This window comes from Musa acuminata, chromosome BXJ1-4 (assembly GCF_036884655.1).
Source record: "Musa acuminata AAA Group cultivar baxijiao chromosome BXJ1-4, Cavendish_Baxijiao_AAA, whole genome shotgun sequence".
Lineage (NCBI taxonomy): Eukaryota > Viridiplantae > Streptophyta > Magnoliopsida > Zingiberales > Musaceae > Musa > Musa acuminata.
The window spans coordinates 8,023,900-8,048,897 of NC_088330.1; the positions used below are offsets into that span (position 1 = coordinate 8,023,900).

Below are 24,998 nucleotides of genomic sequence, written 5' to 3' on the forward strand. Positions count from 1 at the left end.
AAACGTGGAGGTTTCCACCAACCAAGTAGATGAGCCTATCAATTGCATAACAATATACTAATTAACGAGATATCTCAACAGAGATAAATCTTAATAAAATTCATATATATAAATTAAATAAAATTAAATATAAAATAAAAAGATATATACAAGAAAATATCGTTCCCACGTAGGAAGTCTCAATGATCGCGGACGTGTTCCACAACCGATCCCATAAAATAAGGACAATATCACACGGTCCATCGCCTCCCTATGTCCAACGTGGCGTTAGCCCACGGTTCGTGATGCGATATCCTTCCGACCAACCACTTCATCCGAACCCGCCCTCCCGACTCTGGACCGCCGAATCGTCGAACCCATCGCCAAGCGCGGAGGAGCGAACGAAGAGCCTCCCAGATCAACGGCTCCGATTAAAGGAACCTCGAGCGGTCTCCGAAGCAGGCCCGATTCGTCGTCCCGTAGTCGCCAGAGGGGTTCCGTTCATGTATGTACAGTCGCGGCCTTGTCTGAAGAGGGCGAGCGAAGCGAAAGCGCTGCTCCGCTGAGTCGATCGTGCAATCCTCCCTTTCTCCAAAACGACCCCTTTTTATCTCCCCATCAGTCCCAGTCGATCGCTTCGTTTCAGATCGAAGAATCAAACTTGTTCCTCTTTTTTTGATTCGACATGATTCAAGTTTGAAGTTGAAGTCTGCCCATTCAATTAGGGTTTGTCTTCACGCGCTGCCCGCTGCCCGCTGCCCGCTGCCGTCGCCGCCTATCCATCGGCTGTCCGTCGATCGCCGCCGACTTCTTTGCGGGTACACTTCCTTCTCTCCTCCTCCTGATCCTATTCTTCCTCCACCACGTCCTATTCTTCCTTCCTCGTCCAGCATGGCAGTTTCATGTTAGAGAAGCTGCAAAAAAATATCAAACGAAAAAAAAATGGTGTGACAACTAGTTGATTATGTATTTGCCATTTAGCTGTACTAAGATTGGTATCTGCAAATTCTAAGTTTGTCATAACTTTTCTCACTTGTTCGCACAAATAGTTCTGCGGTCTCCCTCTTCTTGTCTTAACAATTGGACTTTAAATTAACTAATCTGTCGTTTAATTGAACTTAATGGTCCACTTTGGACATGATTCTAAGTTTGTCATAACTTTCTTACTGTCTTCAGACAAATTATTCTAAGTTTCTCTTCCTCTCTTAACAATTGGAATTTGAACTGACTAATCTGTCCTTTGAAGGAACTTAATGGTCCTCTTTGGACATGTCCAAGTATCCTTAAATGATCTTTTTGGTCATACTCCCAACTGGTGCTATCTTCAGCTAACAATGAAGGTGGTCATACAGGAAGAAACGCATTGACTTTTATGAAAAGAAAAAAAAGATCATTACATATTGTGAAATGTACAAGTGGAAGCATTTTCTTCTTCTTTTGCTTCATTTGATGACATGAAACATATTGTCTGTTTCTGACAGATTCTTACGATTATATCAATGCAGTGTCGCTTGAATGATCATTGTAGACTATAACTAAAAATTTTCTACTTATAATTTGGCCTGTTTGATTTTCAGGTAGCTCACAATTCTGCTTTTATTCTGAAGTGCATCAAGCTGTCATCCACTGCTCTTGATATAATGCTGACTCAGAACATTTTCTCTAAGTGTGTGCGGTGGACTAGTTACTTCTCCTTGGCATTTGCCCCGTTTTCCACTTTGACATCCAGTTCAAAAGTGTCAAGCGTAGAGGAGCCTTTGGGTTTTGACACCATGCCAAGATTAAGTGTTGTAGGCAGACTTCAACATTGCACTTCCAGTTCTTCCAGGTCCAGAATTGATGAAGCAACAATGGGCAAGTGCCTAAGTGAAGGAAGAGAATGCAGCTTATCTGAACGTTGCAAGTAAGCCAAAGTTTATAATTGACAATGAAGCAGATTGAATGTTTTTTCATCCTGCTGCTGTTTACTAAATATTTTTGTTTTGATTTTGCATGTTGTGAAGGTTGTATTTTCTTTTTCCCTTATTATTTTCTTTTTTTTTTCTTTGTAGTTTGTTTTACCAACTTTTATTTTTATCTCTCTTCACTTCTTTTCCCTTCAACCCACTACAAAGATTTCTGAATTTGGTGCATGCTTCAAAATTTAACATTGGGTATAGCATAGCATTCAGTATGCGCTTAACAGTGATATGCGCCTGTGTTACTTGACCATACTGAGTATTGTTAGGTCTAGGTCGATCACGATGTACTACCTAGTGCCTACTACTTAGCTTGTGTTGTGTGATATGATATTATATCTAAATCAGTTAAGTATAGTTTGCTAGTCATAATGTGCTGCTCTTAGCTTTATTTGTGTATTTATGTAATATAGGTGCCCCAAGAAAGAGTTGTATATGGTTTAGTTGAATTTAAAAAAGCTATGATGTAGTTTCTGCAACTTTATCATTGTATGTTTTAGAAAAGAATTGTGTATTTTAGAAAAGCATATGTAGTGGTTATATTGATGCGATGACACACACACATATCACTACTCTTAGGACTAAAGGAGTATTTGTCAAGTTTTTTATGACCATAGGTGTATATCAGGGATCTACTTTGTGTCTTTCTTTTTACTTAGTTATGAATGAACTTTGGTGTGTGTTTTTGCTGTGTTAGAATCTCATGGTTGTGATAGAATCTCATGGTGTGTTATTGCTGGAGATAACATTTTGGTTGGTGAAAATTTTGTTGAGATTAACTGTAAAATAAACAATGAAGGAGAATACTGAAAAGTGAAGTATTTAGGTCAAATAAAGGAATTACTTAGTGTAATTTTTGTGATAACAAGAGAATAATTGAGGATATAGTTATGATGGATATATAAGACTAGTAAACTATCTTGGATCTGTTATTCAGCAGAAAAGAGAGATTAATGAAGACATTATTGATTAAAGAAAGGTGTTCCAATTATCTTGTCATTGGTCAAGATTATTCTGTCAGAAAATTATTGTAAATGGCTCACATATCCCTAGGGTGGACCACCATGAAGAAAGTTTTTTTGACCCCACTAACTGCTAAAGTTTGGTATGATTTTTGTATCAAATCCTTTGTTAAGGACCTAAGGTGTTAAAGGACTATCTTCTATTAGACATTGTCCAGTATTTTTGTGCAGCTAATCCATAGAATTAACCAGTAAAACTTCATAAATATCATGTAGACTGACGAATAAAGACAGTCAAGTACTTTGCATATTTTTCATATAAAGCACAATTGGAAATGGCCATTTGACTAAACTAGTATGAAAAGAAAGTTTTGATTGATTGAACTCCAAATCTATAATAATCATTGTATTTTAAGATACATTCAGATATGCCCATTTTCTTTCCTTCTTTTAATGGGTCAATGTGATCAGACTTTTGTTCTTCATGATCTCAGAGTATTTTAGTGACCATTAAATGAATAAAATGTAATGTCATAGTATTCACCTTGAGCTGCTCATTTGCATCACTTTTGTCAATGTATTCTGCAATTGCTCTCTGCTGATATATTTTAAAATGTTTTTCTTGTCTGATTTCTTCGCTTCATTATTATTCTCCATGACGGTTACTACTGAAATCAGTCTTTTGTTTCTCATTTCAGTGAAGAACATGATTCGAGAAGACAACCAAGGGATATGTTTTCTAGAGACCCATTAATCTGGAAAAGTATTGGTAGGAACCGGATGATATGTAGTGTCTCTGATCCATGGCATCTACAAAATCATCGACATAAGTCATCTTGCAATGACATGGAAATAGGTGGTCTAGCAGGCAAGGTGCTAAAAGTGATAGGTTTTGCTTTTTTCTAAGATTAGAAAGCTTGATGTCTTTTGCTTCTTGTTTGATGCTTTGCTTGGTTGCACAATATTGACAAAAATTATAAATTATGTCCGTATGAACTGTGCCATGCATTATACTTTTTAAGCTTTTGAAAGTACTTATATTGCACCTAAATTCATATTTTTCTGTTAAAGTGAAAAACTTTTGTCCTTTTTGAATTATTAAAGGTTGGTATTGTTTTATTGTGGAATGAATCTGTGATGTTAATAGTGGTGGTGCCAGTTGTAAAAACTGTTGTTCCTTACATGTTTGTTACATAGTAAATGAAACCTTCAGTTTAAGGTTCTCTAAATTTATGCAGTTTGAACTATTTACAAACTTAAAGAACTGCCATGATAATGTAAGATTGTATGGTATTTATGTAATTTTGCTGAAAGTGTTGTTCATCTAGGTAGATCTGCTTTTCTTCAGGCTTCTTGATGTACATGTTATTGAGAAATTATGCCCCAAAATTTGTTTGTGCCCTAAATAGAACACTGTACTGCATGGTAAAGTGTGATGGAACATTTTTTTTAAAGAAGTTAGAAGTTTCTCAAAGATGTATATTGTACAGTTTCATAAGTTTATCTACATCTTCTCAAGTCTTGGTTAATGATGAAATTGAAGATTTTTTTTAAGGTACCGTTGCATGATTAGTAACATGCTGAAATGTTACTAGTCTTCTCCTAGGCTAGCATCATATGAACTTGCCTTTGACATGACATGAGCTATGCACATGTCCCAACTTGCATTGACAAGTACCATATGCAAAAGCTGGATTTCTTGGCATGTGCATAACATAGATGACATAAAGAATTATTTCTAAAGGTTATTGTAAGAAGCAACTCAATTAGATTAAAAAAATAAAAAGTTCTGTTTAAATAGAATGGTGATCTTAGAGCAGGGTAATATGGATATATAGTTTGCATGTTGTCAAATAGTGGTTAGACATTACCTAATGCAATTTCCAGTTCTAAGAAACTCCAACTTAGCTAGAGGTGAAGTACCATCTAAATATATGCAAGTATCCATTCTAAATCATTCAACAGTTGCTTATATTTTCTTAATAATCCAATTAAAGCAGAAACAAAAAAATTGGTAGAATGAAGAAATGGCAGAAATACTAACTTGTCCTGGTATGTTGCAGTCTCTGCTAGCTATTTTTGCATTAACCACTGGATGATTATCTCTGGATGCATATCCATCTGTTTATGTCCTCTCCAGAACTGTCATTTATGCTAGTGGAGGATCAAAAGCTTCTGTTCATTTAACCATCCTCAAAATCAATGGAACTACACAATCAACTAATTGTTTAGAGCTAAATGATGTCTTAAGTCACCTTTGCCATTTATGTTCAATGTTTACAATTACGAGGCCTGTCTTAATAACCATCGGATTGGTATTTACTTGTCAGAACAGGAATGTGTTTCATAAACAACCAAATTTGTTTTAAAATTATTTGGTATAATTTAAGATTTATTAATTTTAATTAGATGCCTCTTGATAGTTTTCACTAAGCAGCTCTGAAAATCTGATGTGTTAGTTTCATGCTGATGATCATTCATTATCCTTGTCCATTAGGTGAAACTAACAATTAACATGTTTGCAGTTCTTCAGAAGTATACCAAGATTTGTGAAGATTGTAGAAGTTGGGCCTAGAGATGGTCTACAAAATGAGAAGCTTACTATACCTACAACTGTAAAGGTTGAATTGATACACAAGTTGGTTTCCTCTGGATTATCTGTTATTGAAGCGACAAGTTTTGTCTCTCCAAAATGGGTACCTCAGGTACTTTTTGAGTTATCGTCCCATCATTAAAGGGTCCACCTTTCCATAGGTTAAAATTTTAGTTTAATTTCTCCCAATATTTAAGAGCTTAAGAACATGAATGAAGATTTCATAATGGAATCCATAGTCTTCTGTGCTTGGTGGTACAGTTCACTCATATCACATGAAAGTACGGACTCTTCCACAACTAGAAGAAAATAGAGCACTTATGTTATGAGTGATTCTGGTCCCCTTCACTCAGGGTTAATGGAAAAGGAAGTTCATCACACTTAATACTTTTCAAGTCAAATGTCTCAAATCTGAAGAACTTGAGTGATTATTCCTTGAGCAGGAATCTTGATCATATTGTAGCATGGGGGTCATCTTGGAAGAAAAGCAAAATGATAAGATTAGTTGACGGTAACTGGAAAATGTTCTTTCAGTACCTTGACTGCTTGGTATCTTATATAGATAAATTTGTATGTATTGATTCACATTATTAATACTGAGGGTTGCAAGTCTATTTCTTGTTTGGTAGATACTGTAAACACTCCTGAAATCATTTATGAAATTACCTCCAAACATCACTTGTGGTTAGGTTATGGTGAAGTTTACTTCGCTTATTCAAGGAATTGCTTACCAAAATTATGTAGTAGAACATATTCGATAATCCCTAAAATTACTAATAACGCTGCAATGTTAATACTTTGAGCTCACACAAGACCAGTAAAGAATGAATTCTTAATTAGCATGTGATCATTTATTGAATTGTTTAATATTGTAAAGCTCAAAGTGTATGTATCACTTGAAAACCAGTTTATAAATGTAATTCTTGTATAGTTGTTAATTGAGGTATTTATCTACAGCTAGCAGATGCAAAGGATGTCATGCAAGCAATTCCTCTATTAGATGGTGTCAAATTTCCTGTGTTAACTCCCAATCTCAAAGTAAGTTTCAAATTTCATGTCTGAACCTACCATATGGAGTAGCATCGTGTTTATCAGAGGAAGAACTGTATAGTTACAATCAAAATGTTCAGGGTTTTGAAGCAGCTATTGCAGCTGGTGCAAAGGAAGTTGCTGTATTTGCATCAGCTTCTGAGTCCTTTTCTAAGTCCAACATCAATTGCAGCATTGAAGAGAGTCTCAATCGTTATCGTGAAGTTGTTTCTGCTGCAAAAGAACTTGCAATTCCTGTTCGTGGGTCAGATCTTCCTACTAATTTTCGATAGCATTTAGTGATGTGCCTAATCATTTCAGTTTTTAGCTTATTCTCTGAAAGTTTTGCAATATTCAGTTGAATTACCTTTCTAAGAAGTTATTTGCCTTCTTTTTGCTTTCAGCCGAATGGCCTGCAGCCCAGTCAACTTGCATTTGATTGACAGTGAAACAAAGATATAAGAAAACATCCCCAAGAGAATAATAAACATAAAATGATAAAAGGAACATAAAACAAGATGGGGAGAGCGCAGGTGAGAGGTAACTTTTGAAAAGAGCGATGATTTGACAATAAGGAGGCCTTCCGTGGTAACATAAAAAAGGATGGGAAGATGCATGAGGCTCCCATGTATGTGGGGTTTGAAAGATCGATGTATACATCATTGCCTGTACAAGGAAAAAGATTGTTTCTGTGATTTGAATGTTGGTTACTTAGATTGCTGAAAAGGAACATCATGTGACGTGGGCCCATCCTCTGGTTTCCATAGTAACAAAAGGGGTGTTGGAATGATAATCCTTGAACTTCTCCTAGAGAGCCTGGCACACGTATCTCACAGGAGCTAAGAACTCCAGAATAATCCTGGAGTTTGATAATAATGGTATTTTTTACACTATACCATGAGGTGCCATCCACCATATTTGTTGTTACATAAGTTAGATATATGTTGATATTTGACCATTCATAGGATAGGAGAGCAATCACTTATTTCCCTGACTTCCAATTTGTTGGGATTAGTTTTACCCTAGTCCCTAGTTTGTGAATGGCCATTAGCTAGGGCACTTTTAGAGGATGATTTCTTTCATTTTAATCTTATGTATGTATAGTCAGTGCCTTTGCTTCAATGAACCTGCTTCTTATAACAGGTTTTAGTTAGTCGAAACTTTTCATGTTACACTTTTCTTATTGGATAGTGGCTGTACTTGAGTCATTGTCACTGATTTCTTTTTAGGTGAGAGTAGCCTCCCATGGAGCAAAATGGCAGGAAGTGATCCATGTAGCTAATTGGGCAGGGGTAGTTGCTTTGCAATTATATTAAAGTCAAGGCTCACCCTTAATATCTCTATGCCTGAATGCTAACTTCAAACTGGGATTCTCAGATTCTTGTCATTGTGCTATGGCATCTCATTCATTAAAATAAATGCACCTGCAATGCAGTATTTGGTGGCGTTTGTACTATTGTGATACATGTCATCTCATTCATTAGTGTTCCTATTAACAACTTTATACAACTTAAATTTAGATGATTTGGTGGCATGTCCAGCATTGTTATTTGGTATGATACATCTGATCTGACACTAGCAATTGTAATTGATAGGTATGTGTCCTGTGTTGTGGGTTGTCCTGTAGAAGGAGCAGTGCCTCCAGAACAGGTGGCATACGTAGCTAAAGAACTCTATGAGATGGGCTGTTATGAGATTTCACTTGGTGATACCATTGGAGTTGGTACTCCAGGTAAGCTTTGCTCACTTTATCACATATGAAGTTAGTAAAATGTAATAAACGCATAAGAATTTATAAACCTAAGAAGAAATTTGTACTTCATTTCATTGTTTGCAATACCGACCTGTACCACTCAGTACGGGCAGTACGCACCAGTCTGATAGAGGACCGGTACGCGGACCGCCCTCTACTAGGCGATACCATAACATGACCCCGTATCAGGCAATACGGGGTCTGTACCAGGTGGTAACGGTCAAAATTCAACCAGTACCGATCAAGAGCCGAGATCGCCCTATTTCAAACGATCAAATTGATCGTTTGAACCATAGGAAAGGGTTTAAACCCTTTCCTCTCCCCTCTTTCAACTCATATTACTCTTTCAATCTCTTCAGCTCCCTCAAACTCATTCTCACTCATATCTAACAATTCAAATCATTCTTTGTAGAGAATTCAATATTAATGGAAGGACAGTTTACTCCTCAAAGTAAAAAAAAAGGATATGTCATTATTTTTTTCTTAATTTAGATTATTTTTGCTAAAATTATACTAAAATTATATTTATTTTCAACTTAAAAATCCTAATCTATTTTTTTTATTTTTTAAGTATTTTTGGAGTTGGTATGTATTGTACCGACCATTGATTGGTACATCGGTACGGATCGAAATTGCAAACCTTGTGTTCGTTCCTTTTTGGCTTTCTCAGAACTATATTAACAACTTTTCATCAAAAGAATTAGTTAAACTATTAAGTTCATGCCCTCAGAACCATGTGATTTTGTTGAGCTTACATGTTCTAAATGTAGTTGGCACTTTGTTGTAACAACAAAATCTAAGGAAGACTTGCACAGCAAGCTAATACATGTTAAATAATTACTAAATCTCAACTAGTTTGGTCAGCTAAGTTAAATTTACTCGTAGGATGTCAACAGAAGAGTATGTTAACCAAGATCACACTCTGGCAAGAGGACCTTAAGCCACTCCATAGTTAGAGCCATGTTTGTGGCTTCAGCCATCAGCTTTTAGGCCCTTGTAAAATCATCATAATCTATATTTGGCAGTCTCAAGTATTGCTTGGGTTTTTTTCTCTTTTTCTTTTTTTGTAAGACAGAAGTGTCAAACTCTTTATAAATCCTATTGATATGGTTTCTTCTATTACAAAAACCGTTATAGTAAAATGCTAATCTGACATTATTTCTTTTTCACTGTAGGCACTGTGATTCCAATGCTTGAAGCTGCAATGTCTCTTATTCCAATAGACAAGCTTGCCGTTCATTTTCATGATACCTATGGCCAATCACTCTCAAATATTTTGGTTGCCCTCCAAGTAAACAAATTTCTTCAATCTGTGTTAAACACAAGTCATACTTTTAGTTCAATTTTCATCCAACTTCATTGCTACGACTTCCAGATGGGAATCAGTGTCATCGACTCATCTGTGGCTGGCCTGGGTGGATGCCCCTACGCAAAGGGAGCTTCTGGGAATGTTGCTACTGAAGATGTAGTGTACATGCTTAATGGCCTAGGCACAAAAACAAATGTGGATTTGGGAAGGCTCATGGCTGCTGGGGACTACATTTGCAAACACTTGGGGCGTCAGTCCGGATCGAAAACTGCCATTGCATTGAGCCGAGCTACTGCATATGCCTCTAAGTTGTAGCTATGTTATGTTATCCACCGTCGATTGTCCCTCGTAAGTGGTTTTAGTTGAGATAATTGATCTGTGTTCCTAAAAGGAATGAAATAAATGGTTGTGAACACCGATGAAATAAATGTAAGTTCACATTGCCATAATGGACTTATATGCCAGATCGAAATGTAATAAAAATGTGCGATACCGATAGGGGTGCTTGGTCTTTTCTTCTTTGGGTTTTACACTGCAAGGGTATGCTTAACAACTGCAAGAACAGCATTATGTGTGGAAATTGATGATTTACCGCGAAGTGTGCAGCACTGCTCAATACCGGTTTAGCACAGATGGAATTCATCGATTGATACATGGATCAAGGTTAATCTTACAGTATAACGGAGCATAACTGTTGCAGGGTTTGTATGGTTAAGTATAGGACTTATGTCGCCTGGCATGCTTAGTACACCTACTTGGTCTTGTACTGATATTATATTGATCCAAGCTTTGATTGGTAGACTGCTAGTGCGCAAAATTAGGTATTGAGCTGATATTGTTTTGATCCAAGCCTTGATTGGTAGACTGCGAGTGCACGAAATTATGGATCTTTATTTATTTGCATGCCCTAATTTTTCTTGTTGATCCAACTGCAGACGAGATAAGACCATCATTGACTTCAATCTATTTCTTCCTCCATCCCCCTCCATTGACTTCCCAATCCAAAATGATCTTGCAAACACAACGTCAACGACCCATTACCCTTCTCTCTCTCTCTCTCTCGCTCTCTCCGCTATCTGTATATATACATACCCATGAGCTGATGAAGGATTCTTGTTCCGCTTCTGCTTTCTCCATGGCCTGTTGTCGGCAACCTGTACGACATCAAGCCGGTCCGCGTCCGGTGCTTCGCCGAGTGGGCGGAGGCGAACGGGCCCATCGTGTCGGTGTGGTTCGGCACCACCCTCAACGTGGTGGTGTCCAGGTCGGAGCTGGCGCGGGAGGTGCTCAGGGACAAGGACCAGCAGCTGGTGGATCGCGCCCGGTCCCGCTCGGCCACCCGCTTCAGCCGCGACGGCACCGACCTCATCTGGGCCGACTACGGCCCCCACTACGTCAAGGTGCTCAAGCTCTGCAACCTGGAGCTCTTCTCCTCCAAGCGCCTCGACGCCCTCCGCCCCATCAGGGAGGACGAGGTAATCGCCACGGTGGAGTCCATCTTCAAGGAATGCAGCCACCCTGGTAAATGAGCTGATCATGAGCCATTTGATGCATGGAATTCTACATCAAGACAGTAATCGTGTCCATCTAATGCAGTAAGCGATCAATGAAACTCTGATTGCTTTGTTAGAGAATATCTTAGTTAATACAGCGTTTTGAGTTCGTCTACGCAGACAAGACCGGCAAGAGCTTGGTACTCTTGGATCATCTTGCAGCAGTCGCATTCAACACGATGACAAGGCTTGTCTTCGGGAAGAGGTTTGTGAGACCAGATGGGGAAGCTCAGGGACACTTCGTCGACGCACTTATGATGCTGAAGGACCAGTATGACCTCAGTGAGGACACCATCATCGGAATTCTCTGGGTTGAGCTGCTACCCCTCTGTTATCATGCAAACGTTGTTTTCAGTAGTTCAGGGATCAAATCGTCTGTCATTTGATGAACAGGACATGATCACAGCAGGAGTGGACACGACAGTCATACTAGTGGAATGGGCCATGGCGGAGATCGTGAGGAACCCAGGAGTGCAGCAGAGAATCCAGGATGAACTGGATCGAGTCATAGGACACGAACGCATCATCAGGGAAGCCGACTTCTCCAGCCTCCCTTACTTGGAGTGCGTTCGTCAAGGAATCCCTGCGGCTTCACCCCCCGACCCCTCTCATGCTCGCCCACAAGGCCAAGATCGCCGGCTACGACATCCCCAGGAGCGCCACCGTGATAGTCAACATCTGGGCTATCGCGCGCGATCCGAAGACATGGGAGCAGCCTACGGAGTTCCGGTCGGATCGGTTCCTGGAGGAGGATATCGACGTGAAGGGCCATGATTTCCGGGTGCTGCTGTTTGGCGCCGGCCGCCGGACGTGCCCCGGTGCGCAGCTGGGCTTTCACTTGGCAACCTCCTGCACCACTTCAGGTGGTCGCTGTCGGACGGCGAGGAGCCAGCCGAAGTTGACATGTCGGAAATCCCCGGGCTGGTCACCTTCATGCGTACGCCACTGCGTGCCGTGGCCGCGACGAGGCTGCCACTGCATTTGTATCGGCGTGTTCCTGCAGAGATGTAAACCATTGTGCCGTTGCAGCACTTCGTTCCTTTGGAATGTCCGTAAGCTTCCGTTCAATCCATCCGATCACCAAAATAATTTCTCTAAATATCATAAAATATATTTATATGAATAAATATGCATTTAAATGCATATATATTTGATAGAACATTATTTCCACATATATATATGTATATATATTGGAAACTGCTAAGAAAAATAATAACCTCCACTATTTCGTGTCAGTTAATACCCCATTTCTGTTACTTCTTCCGCTCCCTCCAACTTTGGATCTCTCCATCGGTAGCGGCAGATTTGTTGATCGAGTCATCGAAGCAGGAGGAGGAGGAGAAGGAAGAAGGGACTATCTTTTTCATCATCGGCGGCGGCGGCGGCGGAGTAAGTGGGAGGGGAAGCGATGGCGGATGGGGTGATGAAGAAGGCGCTGCTGTCGTACGCCTACGTCGCGCTGTGGATCTTCCTCAGCTTCACGGTGATCGTGTACAACAAGTACGTGCTCGACCCCAAGATGTACGCCTGGCCCTTCCCCATCAGCCTCACCATCATCCACATGTCCTTCTGCTCCGCCCTAGCCATCCTCCTCGTCCGCATCCTCCGCCTGGTGGCGCCTCCCTCGTCCCCGCCCATGACCCGCCGCCTCTACCTCTCCTCCGTCCTCCCCATCGGCGCCTTCTACTCCGTCTCCCTCTGGTTCTCCAACTCCGCCTACATCTACCTCTCCGTCTCCTTCATCCAGATGCTCAAGGCCCTCATGCCCGTTGCTGTCTACTCCATCGGCGTACTCTTCAACAAGGAGACCTTCAGGACCTCCTCCATGCTCAACATGCTCTCCATCTCCTTCGGCGTCGCCATCGCCGCCTACGGCGAGGCCCGCTTCGTTTCGACCGGCGTCGCCCTCCAGCTCGCAGCCGTCGCCTTCGAGGCCACCCGCCTCGTCTTCATCCAGATCCTCCTCACTTCCAAGGGCATCTCCCTCAACCCCATCACCTCCCTTTACTACGTCGCCCCCTGCTGCCTCGCCTTCCTCCTCGTCCCCTGGTCCCTCATCGAGCTCCCCATTCTCCGCGACCGCTTGGCCGCCTCCGCATTCCGCCCCGATCTCCTCATCTTCGGCACCAACTGCCTCTGCGCCTTCGCCCTCAACCTCGCCGTTTTCCTCCTCGTCGGCAAGACCTCCGCCCTCACCATGAACGTCGCAGGCGTTGTTAAGGACTGGCTCCTCATCGCCTTCTCCTGGTCCGTTATCCGCGACACCGTCACCAGCATCAATCTCTTCGGCTATGCCATCGCCTTCCTTGGTGTTGGCTACTACAACCACGCCAAGCTGCAGGCGCTTAAGGCCAAGGAGGCGCAGAAGAAGGCCGCCCAGGTTGATGAGGAGTCTGGGAAGCTCCTTGAGCGAGCGGCGAGCGGCAACCGGAAGAATGACTCCCAGGCTTGATCTGCCCGTGCTCTGTTCTGCTGATGGATCTCTTCATTCATTAGCTTATTCATCGCTAGTAGTACATTTCGGAAACATAGATAGGTAAAAAATCGTTCTTTTTAATGCTCTTCTTCAGTTATTCTGAGATATTGATTCAATTTTGTCACACGGGCCACACCTGGGCTATAGGAAAGGATGCTAAATTCATATTAATTGCAGTTCTTGATGCTGTTGGACAATCTGTGAATTGGATCCATCTATTTTTCTTGTGATAGAGGGATTGCCCACTGATTATGTTGGAACCTTCTTTTGTTCTTTTACCAAATGACACTGAAAATGTTATTTAATTTGCTATCTTCTGCTATTGGCTAATCAGATGCATGCTGAACCTATTATAGATACTGCAACTTTCCCTCTGTGGTAACCTATTGAAGACCAGCGGTCATATATGTCATTGTTATGCTGACATTGTTGTTCTTAAAATGTCAGTCTCGATAAAGACACCAACAATTTTCGCTGGACTTGTTTTATGTGTCCTTGCCACAAAATGTCTGTGTTTTTGTTATTGTTGAATATTGTTATGAAACATGAATTTACACATCCCTTTGTTTTCATGGACTTGTTTCTTGCTTATTGCTTTTAGGTTGTTTTGGATTATATATCAATACTTTCAAGGCTCGAATTGTGATATTTATGTAGATGGAGTGTTTCTTCCACTAGGCAAGGATTGTTGAAACTAGACAAACAAGGATCAGAAGTGAACCATATTAGAACAATACTGGTCAATATTTATTTTCATGATATATTCCAGATCAGTTGGGTTAGTTGTCGAATTGGGTATGAAACTTCTATTAAAACCTTGGCTTAAAAACTAAAATAGCTAGTTAAATTATGCAAAACCAAGTAAACTTAACCTGTCTTTCTCTATCAGTTCCTAACCTATTTATTCAGGTTCTTTGGGGTAGGTAACTACATAGCTAATCCATACCCTTGTGCAGAGTATTTTATTTGGGTTATCTTTGTTGTACTCTTTTGACCAGGTTGATTTAACTATTCTTAGTACTAGAACATTCGGCGGGTTAAACCCACGATCATCAATTAAATCCTCCTCAACCCTGATTCAGTAGCAACCTTAGTAAAGATAAAAAGTGCAAGGGTATTGTAGATGCAAAAGGATGAATTAAAACAACCTTAGTCAGCTGAATGTGTAGTAAAGTTTCATGATTCTGTAATTGTGGAAGGATGTACTAGAGTTGAAGAAGAATAGCCGTCACAACTATTTCTTTATTATGATTTGATTTAGAGATTTGGAGCATTAAATACTGAACTAAGATAGAAAGAAAGAGAGAAAAGAGCAATGTTATACCTATGGTGTACATTCATTTAGTAAAAAGATTGTTTCTCTGGAAGATTTTAGCCTGAAAGATTGTTTGGAAGTCGGAAGGGAATAAATTCTGCTCATTTGCCTGTTACTGGTAGGGTACCAAGATGTTGGCTAATTTTTTATGAATAACAAAGAGATTTATCAAATGTTGTTTGTGAGCAACATGCATGAGGATATTAAATGTGGATTAACTGAAGAATTCCTAGTTGTTCTGAATAATATTGAGTCAAATGTGTTTTTGAATTTGTTATGTGCTGATTACTCTCAACTATGGAAGTTGTGGTGCAAGCTTGTTCTGGATGACTCGAGTGCCGTCAGAAGTGGCTTAATTTGAAGTTTTTTAAGTTGGAATGTGAATCTAATGATTTCTTCTGATCATTCACTAGGAAGTACGAGTCCTACATGAATGCTCTCCATGATTTGATGGAAGCACTTTGAACAGGAAGTTAGAAAGCTAAACTGCCTATGCTGTTCTATCAGTCTTTTCTCTTCTGCTCTACTGGACCTGTTTGTAGATGACTGCCTGAATTAAATTTTGGATAGTAGCTTAGAAATCTTAAAAGCTTACACTAATCTCACTTTATGAGATCTGTGACAATGCCAGCACAGGCAGGAGTCCATGATCTTGTCACATGAGTGGGGGGCCAGCATGGTGATGAGACTCCATACTTCCCTTTGGGGAGCAGTGATCACCTTTCCTAGTGATGCATCCCCTGCATCCTGCATGTAGCATGGAGTGAAATGGTTGGTAGCAGGATTTCACATTGATAAAAGTTTTATTCAATAAGCAGATGGTAGGAAATTGGTGTCCTGCAATATAGATTCATGACTACTGTATTGGTCCATATTGTGTCTTGGCCACTATGAGATCTGTGATGTTGCTTGAGAATGTTGATGGACATGTTGTACTGTCTGAAGATATTATTTTAGGTTGGTAGCAGTTGACTTTTTTTGGATAGATAAAACAGCTTCCAGGTACACTTTCAGACATTTGGCATGCTTCACATTAAGATCATATAACTTATGCTTCAATGTAATATTTATATATTACATGCATCAAAGTCTTGTGCTTGCTTCAATTTTAAAGCCATGAAACGCTTTCATGACATCTTATCTGCAATAGATTAGGTGAAATGACTGTTCAATTACATCTATTACTGTGCAATGGACAACTTGATATGCATTTATGTTTGGATTGATATAATGTTTATATTTCTACAGGAACTTGTTAACTGAATTGGAAGTTTTGATGTGAATTGACTTGGCTCAATTTTATTGTTTAAGGGTAAGAAAACCAACCTCAATTATAAAATGAAGTAAATAAACAACAATGCAAGCATGGTGAGTGGAATTATATTATCTTAGTCAGCTCTTTGGATATAAATTGTCAATTCAATTGATAACATTTATAAGAAAACCTAACCATGCAAGTAGAAACTTGATGAAATATTTTAGTATAGTTTATAGCTGAGATTAGGAAAATTATATTGTAGCTCAGTATAAATCATCATTTATATTATTTTATTTTTAATAAAGATATAGGTTGAATGAACACAGTAGAATCAATTTAGCAATTCAACTATTTTACTTCACTGATTGAGAGGTACAGATGGAACTGAAGACCATGACAATACCAAGGTATGGCCTATTCTACTTCCTTGGAGTTAAAAGCATAGAGATGGGATTCAAGCCCAAAAAATATGCATTGTCTCTAAATGTCAGGCATAAGAGAAACAGAGTGGCAACAACTAGTCATAATCTAAGCCACAGTTAGCACAAATCTATAAAAATACAAGAAATATAAGATCATTCTGGCCATGTTATGTAGCAATCTGCTATTACATGAAATCATACACCTGTATGTTTCTTGTGTTCCCTTGCAACAACTAGCCAGAAGATTCTGTTGCATGGGCATGAAATTATACAGTTCTCTGCATGCAAAGTTCATAGTAAAAATACCCACAAATCTATCATCATAAACTAGATGACATCTTGTAAATGCCAAAAACCAACATCCACAATTTTGGTCTTGGTAACTCGACAATTCCGCAGCAAAGCATTGCGTAAATTGAGTACTCACCGGTTTCAAACAGCTCATTTTCTGTGGTAATCGATCCTGGATATGATTCTCATGAAATATATACATGCAAAAATTCTGATAAACTTACAACCCATACAGATCCAGTAAATTGAGTACTCACTGGTTTCAAACAGCTCACTTTCTGTGGTAATCGATCCTGGATATGGTTCTCATGAAATATATACATGCAAAAATTCTGATAAACTTACAACCCATACAGATCCAGTGAGTACCGGCACGATATGCATTTCACTGTATATGATCGATAAAACAAATTCATCAATCTCCTATAAATACTTATAGAAAACATCAAAATCAAGCCTTTATTGATGTTCATTCCGACACAGGAGACTTGGCAGATGAAACAGCATAAAAAACCGTTTATCATCCAGCAAGCCAAATAAAATGGAGTTCTACAAGTATTCAACATTAGGAAGAAATCAGCTCAAGGGATTTTACCATTTTTGGATATTCCATAATGATTTATTACAATCCATCACTGCATTTCAAAAGATTAAAGGTCAATACATATGAAGCAAAAATCGAACTCTTTGGCAACATTTAGTACATGACATGACTCATCAAAAGCAGCACAAAAAAAAAAAGAAGTGTATTTATGTACATCCTCCAGAAGACGAGATTTCTTTTTATTGCTCTTAAGCTGTGTTGCTTTGCCATCCGCTAAAAGGAAGAAACAAAAAACAAAATTGCATAAAAGGAGCCACCGCAGGTCTTCACTGAAGAATCATCTTAAGGGCTCCTACCAATTTGGATACTCGGCAACAGATTATTATAAAACCATCTCCATAGTTCAAAAGAGTAAAAATACTTGCAAAATACATATGAAGCAAAGATCATTTCTACCTCTGCATTAAGCACCCGACACAAAACTAGTAAAAGCAGCAAAAACATCTCTTTGGATATGATTATTATGTGCATATTCAACATTTCTTATTATGTACATACTGGATTTCCACCCATGCCGAATTTGTTCTAAGCTTTTTTGTCATCCATAAAACATTATTCTTACAAAACGTATGTCGTTTCTGCCTGCATGTAAGTATCATAAATTGCTCAGCCGGCCTGTTTGCCTGCAACATAGCAAGTTTTAAGGACTCAGAAACATATAAGAGAACTGTCGATCAAACCTTTCACTCTGTTTGGGAAGTAGATGAGATCAAACTTCCTACAACATTCATTGAGTTCACAGCTTCGGCGATCTCCGGCTTCTGCCTCATTATAATATCCCCACTCGGATTGATCTGACAATTTGCAATTGCAGGCACATGACTCCCTTCCCAATCGATCGCTGCAAGGTTTTGGCTGATGCATTGACCATCACCATCACACTGTAAGCAACCAGGTCTGCACTGATTCTGAAACGGGAAGCCACCCAATTCAGCATCAATCTTCCCTCTGAAGTCCACCAGCAAGTTTCTTAGTCTGATCACCTCTGCTTCGAGCGCTGCTTGACCCTGCAATCTTCTCAGAAGCTGCTGATTCACAAGGCGCAGTTTCTTGACTTCCTCTTCCAGGAAGGCTGCATGGGCCTTCTTCTTTTCTCGATACTTCCTCACAGCCTCTTTGTTCCCGAGTGGTTTCCGAGACCTTTTTGGCTCCTCTTCTCCGACGCTCTCCCCTTCGCCTGCCGCAAACACTTGAGTATGGGTGTGGTAGCATGTGTGGGTGTGGGTGGCAGCAGCCGGCCCTGGAGGGTTACATGTATGGGTGTGGGTGCATGTGCTGGTGCTTCTCAAGAACTCATCGAAGCTCTGGTTTATCTCAGGATCCGAAACAAGCAGGTGGCTCGACAGGTCTACTTCTCCATCATCCATGCTTCTTGCAACCAAACAGTGAACCACAGCACAGCACCCAGTATCAATCTCAACTACTTCTCAGTTCTATCTATGGATCAATTAAGCATTCTTTGTGCAGTACAACGTCAGACAGAGACAGAGCTTGAAAGAGGACCAACCGAGAGAACCGAACTCCTCCTCCTAAAACAGAGACAATGAGCTCGAACCGGAAGCCAAGAATAACTCAAGAAGAACAAAGACGGCGTTCTTATTCCTACTGCGAAATCATCAGGTTTGGAAATTGAAGCAGAGCTTGATCAGCACACACACCGTATATTTCAGAATCCGAACAAGAAAGACATGCAAAAGAAATAAACAGCAGAATTTGCGGGCGGGGATCGTAAGAGCATACGTTCTCAACGATAGAACCCTAAGTCCAGCACACTATTATTCCCGTACCAGCAATATGAAACCAAAGATTGGATCTTTTCTGCAAGATTGGAGCAAAACTGATCCAAGGAGTGGAAACAAAGCATCAAAACGAGACCTTGACGCCGGTAACCCAAAGGCCGCCTCAGAGTCGGAGGGGGGCATCAGAGCTTGAAAAAGCGGGACGGCAGATCAGTGGTCAAGTCTAGCAAAAAGGAGGGGCTTCTCGCCCTATCTTCTCAGCTCTTTCTGGGGAGCAGAATCTGCCAAAGGAAGGGCGAGAGACAGTTGATTTGATGGGAGCAGAACACCAAAAAGCGATCGAGGAGAAGCCGCCCTTTTTCCCCCACAAATTGCTTCAACAAGCTTATCTTTCGTGCAGCAAAGATCTTTCTTTTCCAATACTTCTCGATCCAAAATGCAACCACGAACAAAATGCAGAAACGAACTCGAGTCTTTGACTTCTTCTCATGAGATTGGGTTCCCCGTGTAGAAATTTCCGCTTGGACGGAGCAAAAATTGTCAACCCTCCTGCAGTTGCTCTGCGGAGAACATCATCCGACACCTGTAAAGAAGAGCATTAAAAGACGACTCCGGATGCCAAATGGTGAATACGATGTTGCGTTGAGATCCCCATCACTCAGAGAGCTACGAAATCCAAGGATGACATTAAAAATGGCTCGATCGGTAGATCATGCAGCTCCCATCGTTGCGTCATGCTCGTCTCAGCAGGTACGCAAGGCGGGGTCCGGTTCAATTTTGATGATTGGACCGGACTTCTAATCGGACCGGGCCAAGACAAATCGACTGCGGCCCGTTTTTGGTCGACTTTTGGATCTCTTTTCGTACAGATATAGATTTTTTTGGATCTCTTTTTAGATAGATTGATCCACTTGGCAGTTGAGGCAAAATCCTATCTTTAAATGACAGTTGAGGAAAAATCCTATCATTAAATGTCTCTGTGATGCAGTTTAGATTCGGCAAATCTATTGTGTTCATCTTTAAGATGGATTGGAATCTTGATCGGATTAGGAAGTCAATTAGCTGAGAAAATGATACATCACAGCCAATCAAGATGGGAATGTAAGTTTGCGTGGATGATGGATTGGTCAAAATTGAAGAGGTTGACCGTGTTCTTGTGACGACACGAAACACGACTGACTCACCCACACGCGATCCTCGTCACCGCTCTTATATTGATTGCTTGCGACGGTGAGGCGGATCCGTAGCTTTCCAGCTGTCCAATCTCGTATCTTTGCCCTCTGTTCATGCTCACCAACGACTTCCCTCCGCGAGCAACAAGCCGAGGCGGCGCCATCCATGCGATGAGCGGGTTTCGTGCGTAAACGACGGGGAAAGAGCACGAGGATGGACGGTTCTGGAGTTCGCTGCACGGCACGCGGCTTCTTCCGTCATTGCGTTTCCATGGTGCGTCTCTATTGGTTTCTTGGAAGCTTCGTCCTCCGCTTCGGCGGAGATCTGAAGCGTTGTGCGACTGCTTCATGCCTGGTTCGCTCATAAAAATCCATTTTTTTCTTGGGAACTCCCGGAGAAGTGAGGAAATTGGGGAAAAGAAAGATCCTTTTTTTTTTTCCCCTTGGGAAGAGTTGTGATCGGAGATAAACAAGAAATCCCTTTTTGGGTGCTAGGAAGCAGAATTGCCGTTGTTTGTGATGTTTTGTTGCTGTTGTTCTTGTAGCCCTAGCATCAGGTAATTGCTGATTCCAGATACCGCGACTCTTGAGGTGGTTTGTGCAGTGAAGAGAGATGGTAGGCAGCGTCGACGGAACCCGCGGTTCTTCCCATTCTAACGGACCTGTTAGCTGCTCTAATGGCGCGGAAGAGAGGTTGGATGAGCTCCGTCGGCTCCTGGGCAAATCAGAGGGTGACCTGCTCAAGATCGTCGGCGTCGGCGCCGGGGCGTGGGGCAGCGTCTTTGGTGCCCTCCTGCAGGATGCCTACGGCCAGTTCCGCGAGAAGGTACAAATCAGAATATGGAGGCGTCCTGGGCGGCCCGTCGACCGCTCCACCGCAGAGCATCTCTTCGAGGTGATCAACTCGAGGGAGGATGTCTTGAGGCGGCTGATCAGGCGGTGCGCGTATCTGAAGTACGTCGAGGCGAGGCTCGGCGACCGCACGTTATACGCAGACGAGATCTTGAGGGATGGATTCTGCTTGAACATGATTGACACGCCGATTTGCCCGCTGAAGGTCGTGACCAATCTGCAGGAGGCAGTGTGGGACGCTGATATCGTGGTGAACGGCTTGCCGTCAACGGAGACGAGGGAGGTGTTCGGGGAGATTAGCCGGTATTGGAAGGAGAGGATCGGTGCACCAATCATCATATCTCTGGCCAAGGGCATAGAGGCAGCTTTGGATCCGGTTCCGCGGATCATAACACCTACACAGATGATTAACCATGCAAGTAATGATTCTAACATATCTATATGAGAGTCTCAAGTCATTACAGCTCATAATTATAACCATATCCACATGCTTGCTAGTTCATTGAATGTTCTCATGTTGTTGGTTGATCAATTTGAGGAGTTTCTTTTCCAGAAGAATGAGCATATTTGATCTTTTTATCTATTGTAAATACAATTTTCCTGTAGAAAGATAAACTACACATTACATGCTGGTCCAGCTATACAATTTGATTTCTGATCAGCCACATGCCACTTGATCTGTTGAGAGGTTGAATGACTGCCTTTAGAAATTTCATGTCATAATCTTGTGTTTGAAGATTATGATTGTCATTTCATATCTTTGTTATCCGGTCACACTGGTGCCTCCATCTATTTGTTTGAAAGGTTCTCTTTCACATGGATATGATTGGATTATGCCCCATTTTGTTATGAATGTTGATGCATCTCCACTCTTTCCTATTTTCCCCAGGCCATATATTTTTTTTTTTTCTCATTTATCAAATAAAAGCATCTGAACATCTTACATCTTTAATTCAAAAAGTCTTCTGAATATATCTGGTTGATATTCCTTTTTTGGGTTTTTGTAAGTCTGATGTCTGTCTTGCAGCTGGAGTTCCTATTGAGAACATTCTCTATGTTGGTGGGCCAAACATTGCTTCAGAGATTTACAACAAGGAATATGCTAACGCTCGGATATGTGGAGCCGAAAAATGGAGGAAACCACTCGCGAAGTTTTTGAGGCAGCCTCATTTTATCGTATGGGATAATAGTGACCTTGTCACACATGAGGTTATGGGAGGGTTGAAGAACGTCTACGCTATTGGTGCTGGTAATGTCTTTGCTTGCACATAATTTGGAGATGAATATATACTAGGATTTTGAAGCTATATTATCTTATGTCTTTGACTTTTTTACTTTCTAGATTGATTGTAATATATCACTTTTTTATTAAGATGAAACATGATACACCTTAATATTCTGTGACAGACTTTCTTCGCAGAATATCGGATCATCAAAATCTTAGTTGAGGCTATCATAGGGACATCAGTTACTTGTCCATTTTAATTTAGTGTTGAAGTTATTCAAGAGGATTATGAGTCTAACAATAAAAATATGTACATTGCTACAATTTTAGGAATGACCAGAAGATGAGGTCACAGTTGTCTGTCAGATTTTGATACCACCACACAATTTGTTGTATTTACTTGTCACAAAAAACATGCTGCAGTTATGTAATGACAAATTATTAAAGATGGAGAATTAGTACCATTAAGGGTGTGAAAATTCATGGCAGATCTCAAAATTAATCTCTTTTTGATGCAATCGGAATCTTATCATTTTTTAGACTAAAATTGCTTTTATCCACTTATGCTTAGCAAACCACATGATGGAACGAGTTACAATTCTGTGTTTGAAGTTTTCTTGGTTAGTATGCTCAATTATAATGAAAGATAAACATAATCCAGTGGACTTTCTATTTCACATGGGGATCTGAGTTCCTTTTTCTTTGGTCTTCTCTAATTTATTTAGCCGATAAATAATCTCAAGTAAATAACTTGGTCGATGCTTCTACTTTGAACTTCTAAAATGCTGTATTTTTGTGCTAGAAGATCTCATTGTGGTTAGCTATACAACTCTTGATCTAAATTCTTTCTTGACAACTTGTTTCTTCAGGGATGATAGCGGCTCTAACCAATGAAAGCGCTACTAGCAAATCGGTATATTTTGCGCATTGCACATCAGAGATGATATTCATCACTCACCTCTTGGCTGAAGACCCAGAGAAGTTAGCTGGACCACTGCTAGCTGACACATATGTGACCCTATTGAAAGGTCGCAATGCATGGTATGGTCAGATGTTGGCCAAGGGTGAGATTAGTCTGGACATGGGCGATAGTATCAAGGGAAAAGGGACAATTCAGGTTTGCCTCCTTGTCGTACTTCTGAACCCTCTTACATACAGCTTAGGGTTTAGATCTTGTTGGTTTGCACCGGACATGCTGCCTTCTGCTCAATGCTCTTAAATTCCTTTCAGGGCGTCTCTGCTGTGCATGCATTTTATGAACTCCTAAGTCAACCCAGCTTAAGCGTTTTGGATCCTGAAGAACAGAAGCATGTTGCACCAGTTGAGCTGTGCCCCATTATGAAAACGCTTCACAAGATATTGATCAAGAGGTTGATAATTATTTAGTTTTTGATGCTTGTTCGAGTTGATGCACGCCTATCTGTTTCAGTTAACAAGATTATTCTGTCATCCATTTCTGTTCAGTGTGACAACTAGCCGTTTCTTTGTTAAAATTGTCTCCTTGGATATGCAGGGAACTTCGGACAAACGCAATCCTTCAAGCACTGAGAGATGAAACAATGAACGATCCTCGTGATCGGATCGAGCTGGCACAAAGCCATGCTTTCTACAGACCGTCGCTTCTTGGTCATGACCATTGATGCAACATCGTATATCGACCGTTGTAATTGAGTGTCAGAATTCAGTGCACTGTAAAGCTTATTGTTCAGGCAGTGGATTTTGCATGAATTGCTTTGAATTACCAGTGGATTCTGAAGCAAATGTCAAATGTCCATTAAGCATGACAGGTTGAGTCGGGAGCTTGTGGGATGATAGTATCTAAGATAGAGCACACCTATTTGGTGAGACACTCGAATCCAATAGCCATCCCTTGGACATCTTCAAGTGGCATTTTGAGTATCATCAAACCTCATCAGCTTGATCAGATGAGCTTTCAGGAATCATTGTACCAATTGTGGCCAAAGGAAGAGATATCATCACATAATTGTGCATTGAGCACGAGATGTCAAGAAAATGTGTGAGAAAGCATTATTGTTTTGAGATACATGTATTTTCATGTGTGTGTTCTCCAAATAGAAGGCTTTTCCATACAATTCTTGATTGTTAGGATGTGTGTTGATATTCAACTTGATTGTGTCGTTCAAAATAGGAGTAATCTTATTCTTGAACATCCAAAATAATTAATATAAAAATAATTTTTATTTTTATATTAATTATCTGTATAAAGAAAAATTATATAAAAGGATAACTAATGCTAATTAATTAATTTCTTTTTTTTACATTTGGTGATTATCTATCTATACAGAAAAATCATATTAAATGTAAAACACACGGCAAAAGATTATTATAAGGAACTTGGATTTTACATTTTATGGGCCATCCATATACAAAAAAAAATATTATACGAATGTATAGCACAAGGCAAAAGATGTATAAACAAAATCAAATTTGTACATTTCCCAGACAGAAAAATTATGTAAAACGTATCATTTAAGACAAAAAAACAAA

The 24,998-nt window shown here is 40.3% G+C and overlaps 4 protein-coding genes and 1 pseudogene across 6 annotated transcripts; 4 read left to right on the forward strand and 1 right to left on the reverse strand.

Annotated features, from left to right (window-relative positions):
- Positions 1-289: 289 nt before the first annotated feature.
- LOC135645255 (uncharacterized) lies at positions 290-10,098 on the forward strand. Its single transcript, XM_065163451.1, has 9 exons — positions 290-797; positions 1,557-1,882; positions 3,598-3,772; positions 5,425-5,604; positions 6,450-6,530; positions 6,623-6,786; positions 8,117-8,253; positions 9,450-9,565; positions 9,650-10,098. The coding sequence occupies exons 2-9, from the start codon at positions 1,620-1,622 to the stop codon at positions 9,896-9,898; spliced, it is 1,365 nt and encodes a 454-aa protein (XP_065019523.1). The 5' UTR covers positions 290-797; positions 1,557-1,619; the 3' UTR covers positions 9,899-10,098.
- LOC135672051 (cytochrome P450 98A1-like) lies at positions 9,986-12,187 on the forward strand (annotated as a pseudogene).
- A 188-nt stretch (positions 12,188-12,375) lies between these two features.
- LOC135645261 (probable sugar phosphate/phosphate translocator At5g25400) lies at positions 12,376-13,842 on the forward strand. The gene has a single exon (XM_065163457.1). The coding sequence runs from the start codon at positions 12,545-12,547 to the stop codon at positions 13,586-13,588; it is 1,044 nt and encodes a 347-aa protein (XP_065019529.1). The 5' UTR covers positions 12,376-12,544; the 3' UTR covers positions 13,589-13,842.
- A 3,965-nt stretch (positions 13,843-17,807) lies between these two features.
- Positions 17,808-19,912, reverse strand: LOC103981078 (basic leucine zipper 23-like). Its single transcript, XM_065163481.1, has one exon. The coding sequence runs from the start codon at positions 18,867-18,869 to the stop codon at positions 18,186-18,188; it is 684 nt and encodes a 227-aa protein (XP_065019553.1). The 5' UTR covers positions 18,870-19,912; the 3' UTR covers positions 17,808-18,185.
- A 568-nt stretch (positions 19,913-20,480) lies between these two features.
- On the forward strand, positions 20,481-24,583 carry LOC135645265 (probable glycerol-3-phosphate dehydrogenase [NAD(+)] 1, cytosolic). 3 transcript variants are annotated; one of them, XM_065163463.1, is made up of 6 exons: positions 20,481-20,687; positions 20,959-21,684; positions 22,293-22,514; positions 23,360-23,607; positions 23,721-23,860; positions 24,004-24,583. In XM_065163463.1, exons 2-6 carry the CDS (start codon positions 21,027-21,029, stop codon positions 24,128-24,130), a joined length of 1,395 nt encoding a protein of 464 aa, XP_065019535.1. In that variant the 5' UTR covers positions 20,481-20,687; positions 20,959-21,026; the 3' UTR covers positions 24,131-24,583. The 3 variants fall into 3 exon arrangements, with proteins under 3 accessions (XP_065019535.1, XP_065019544.1, XP_065019541.1); XM_065163472.1 differs by having other exon boundaries at positions 21,005-21,684; XM_065163469.1 differs by having other exon boundaries at positions 21,018-21,684.
- The last annotated feature ends 415 nt before the right edge of the window (positions 24,584-24,998 follow it).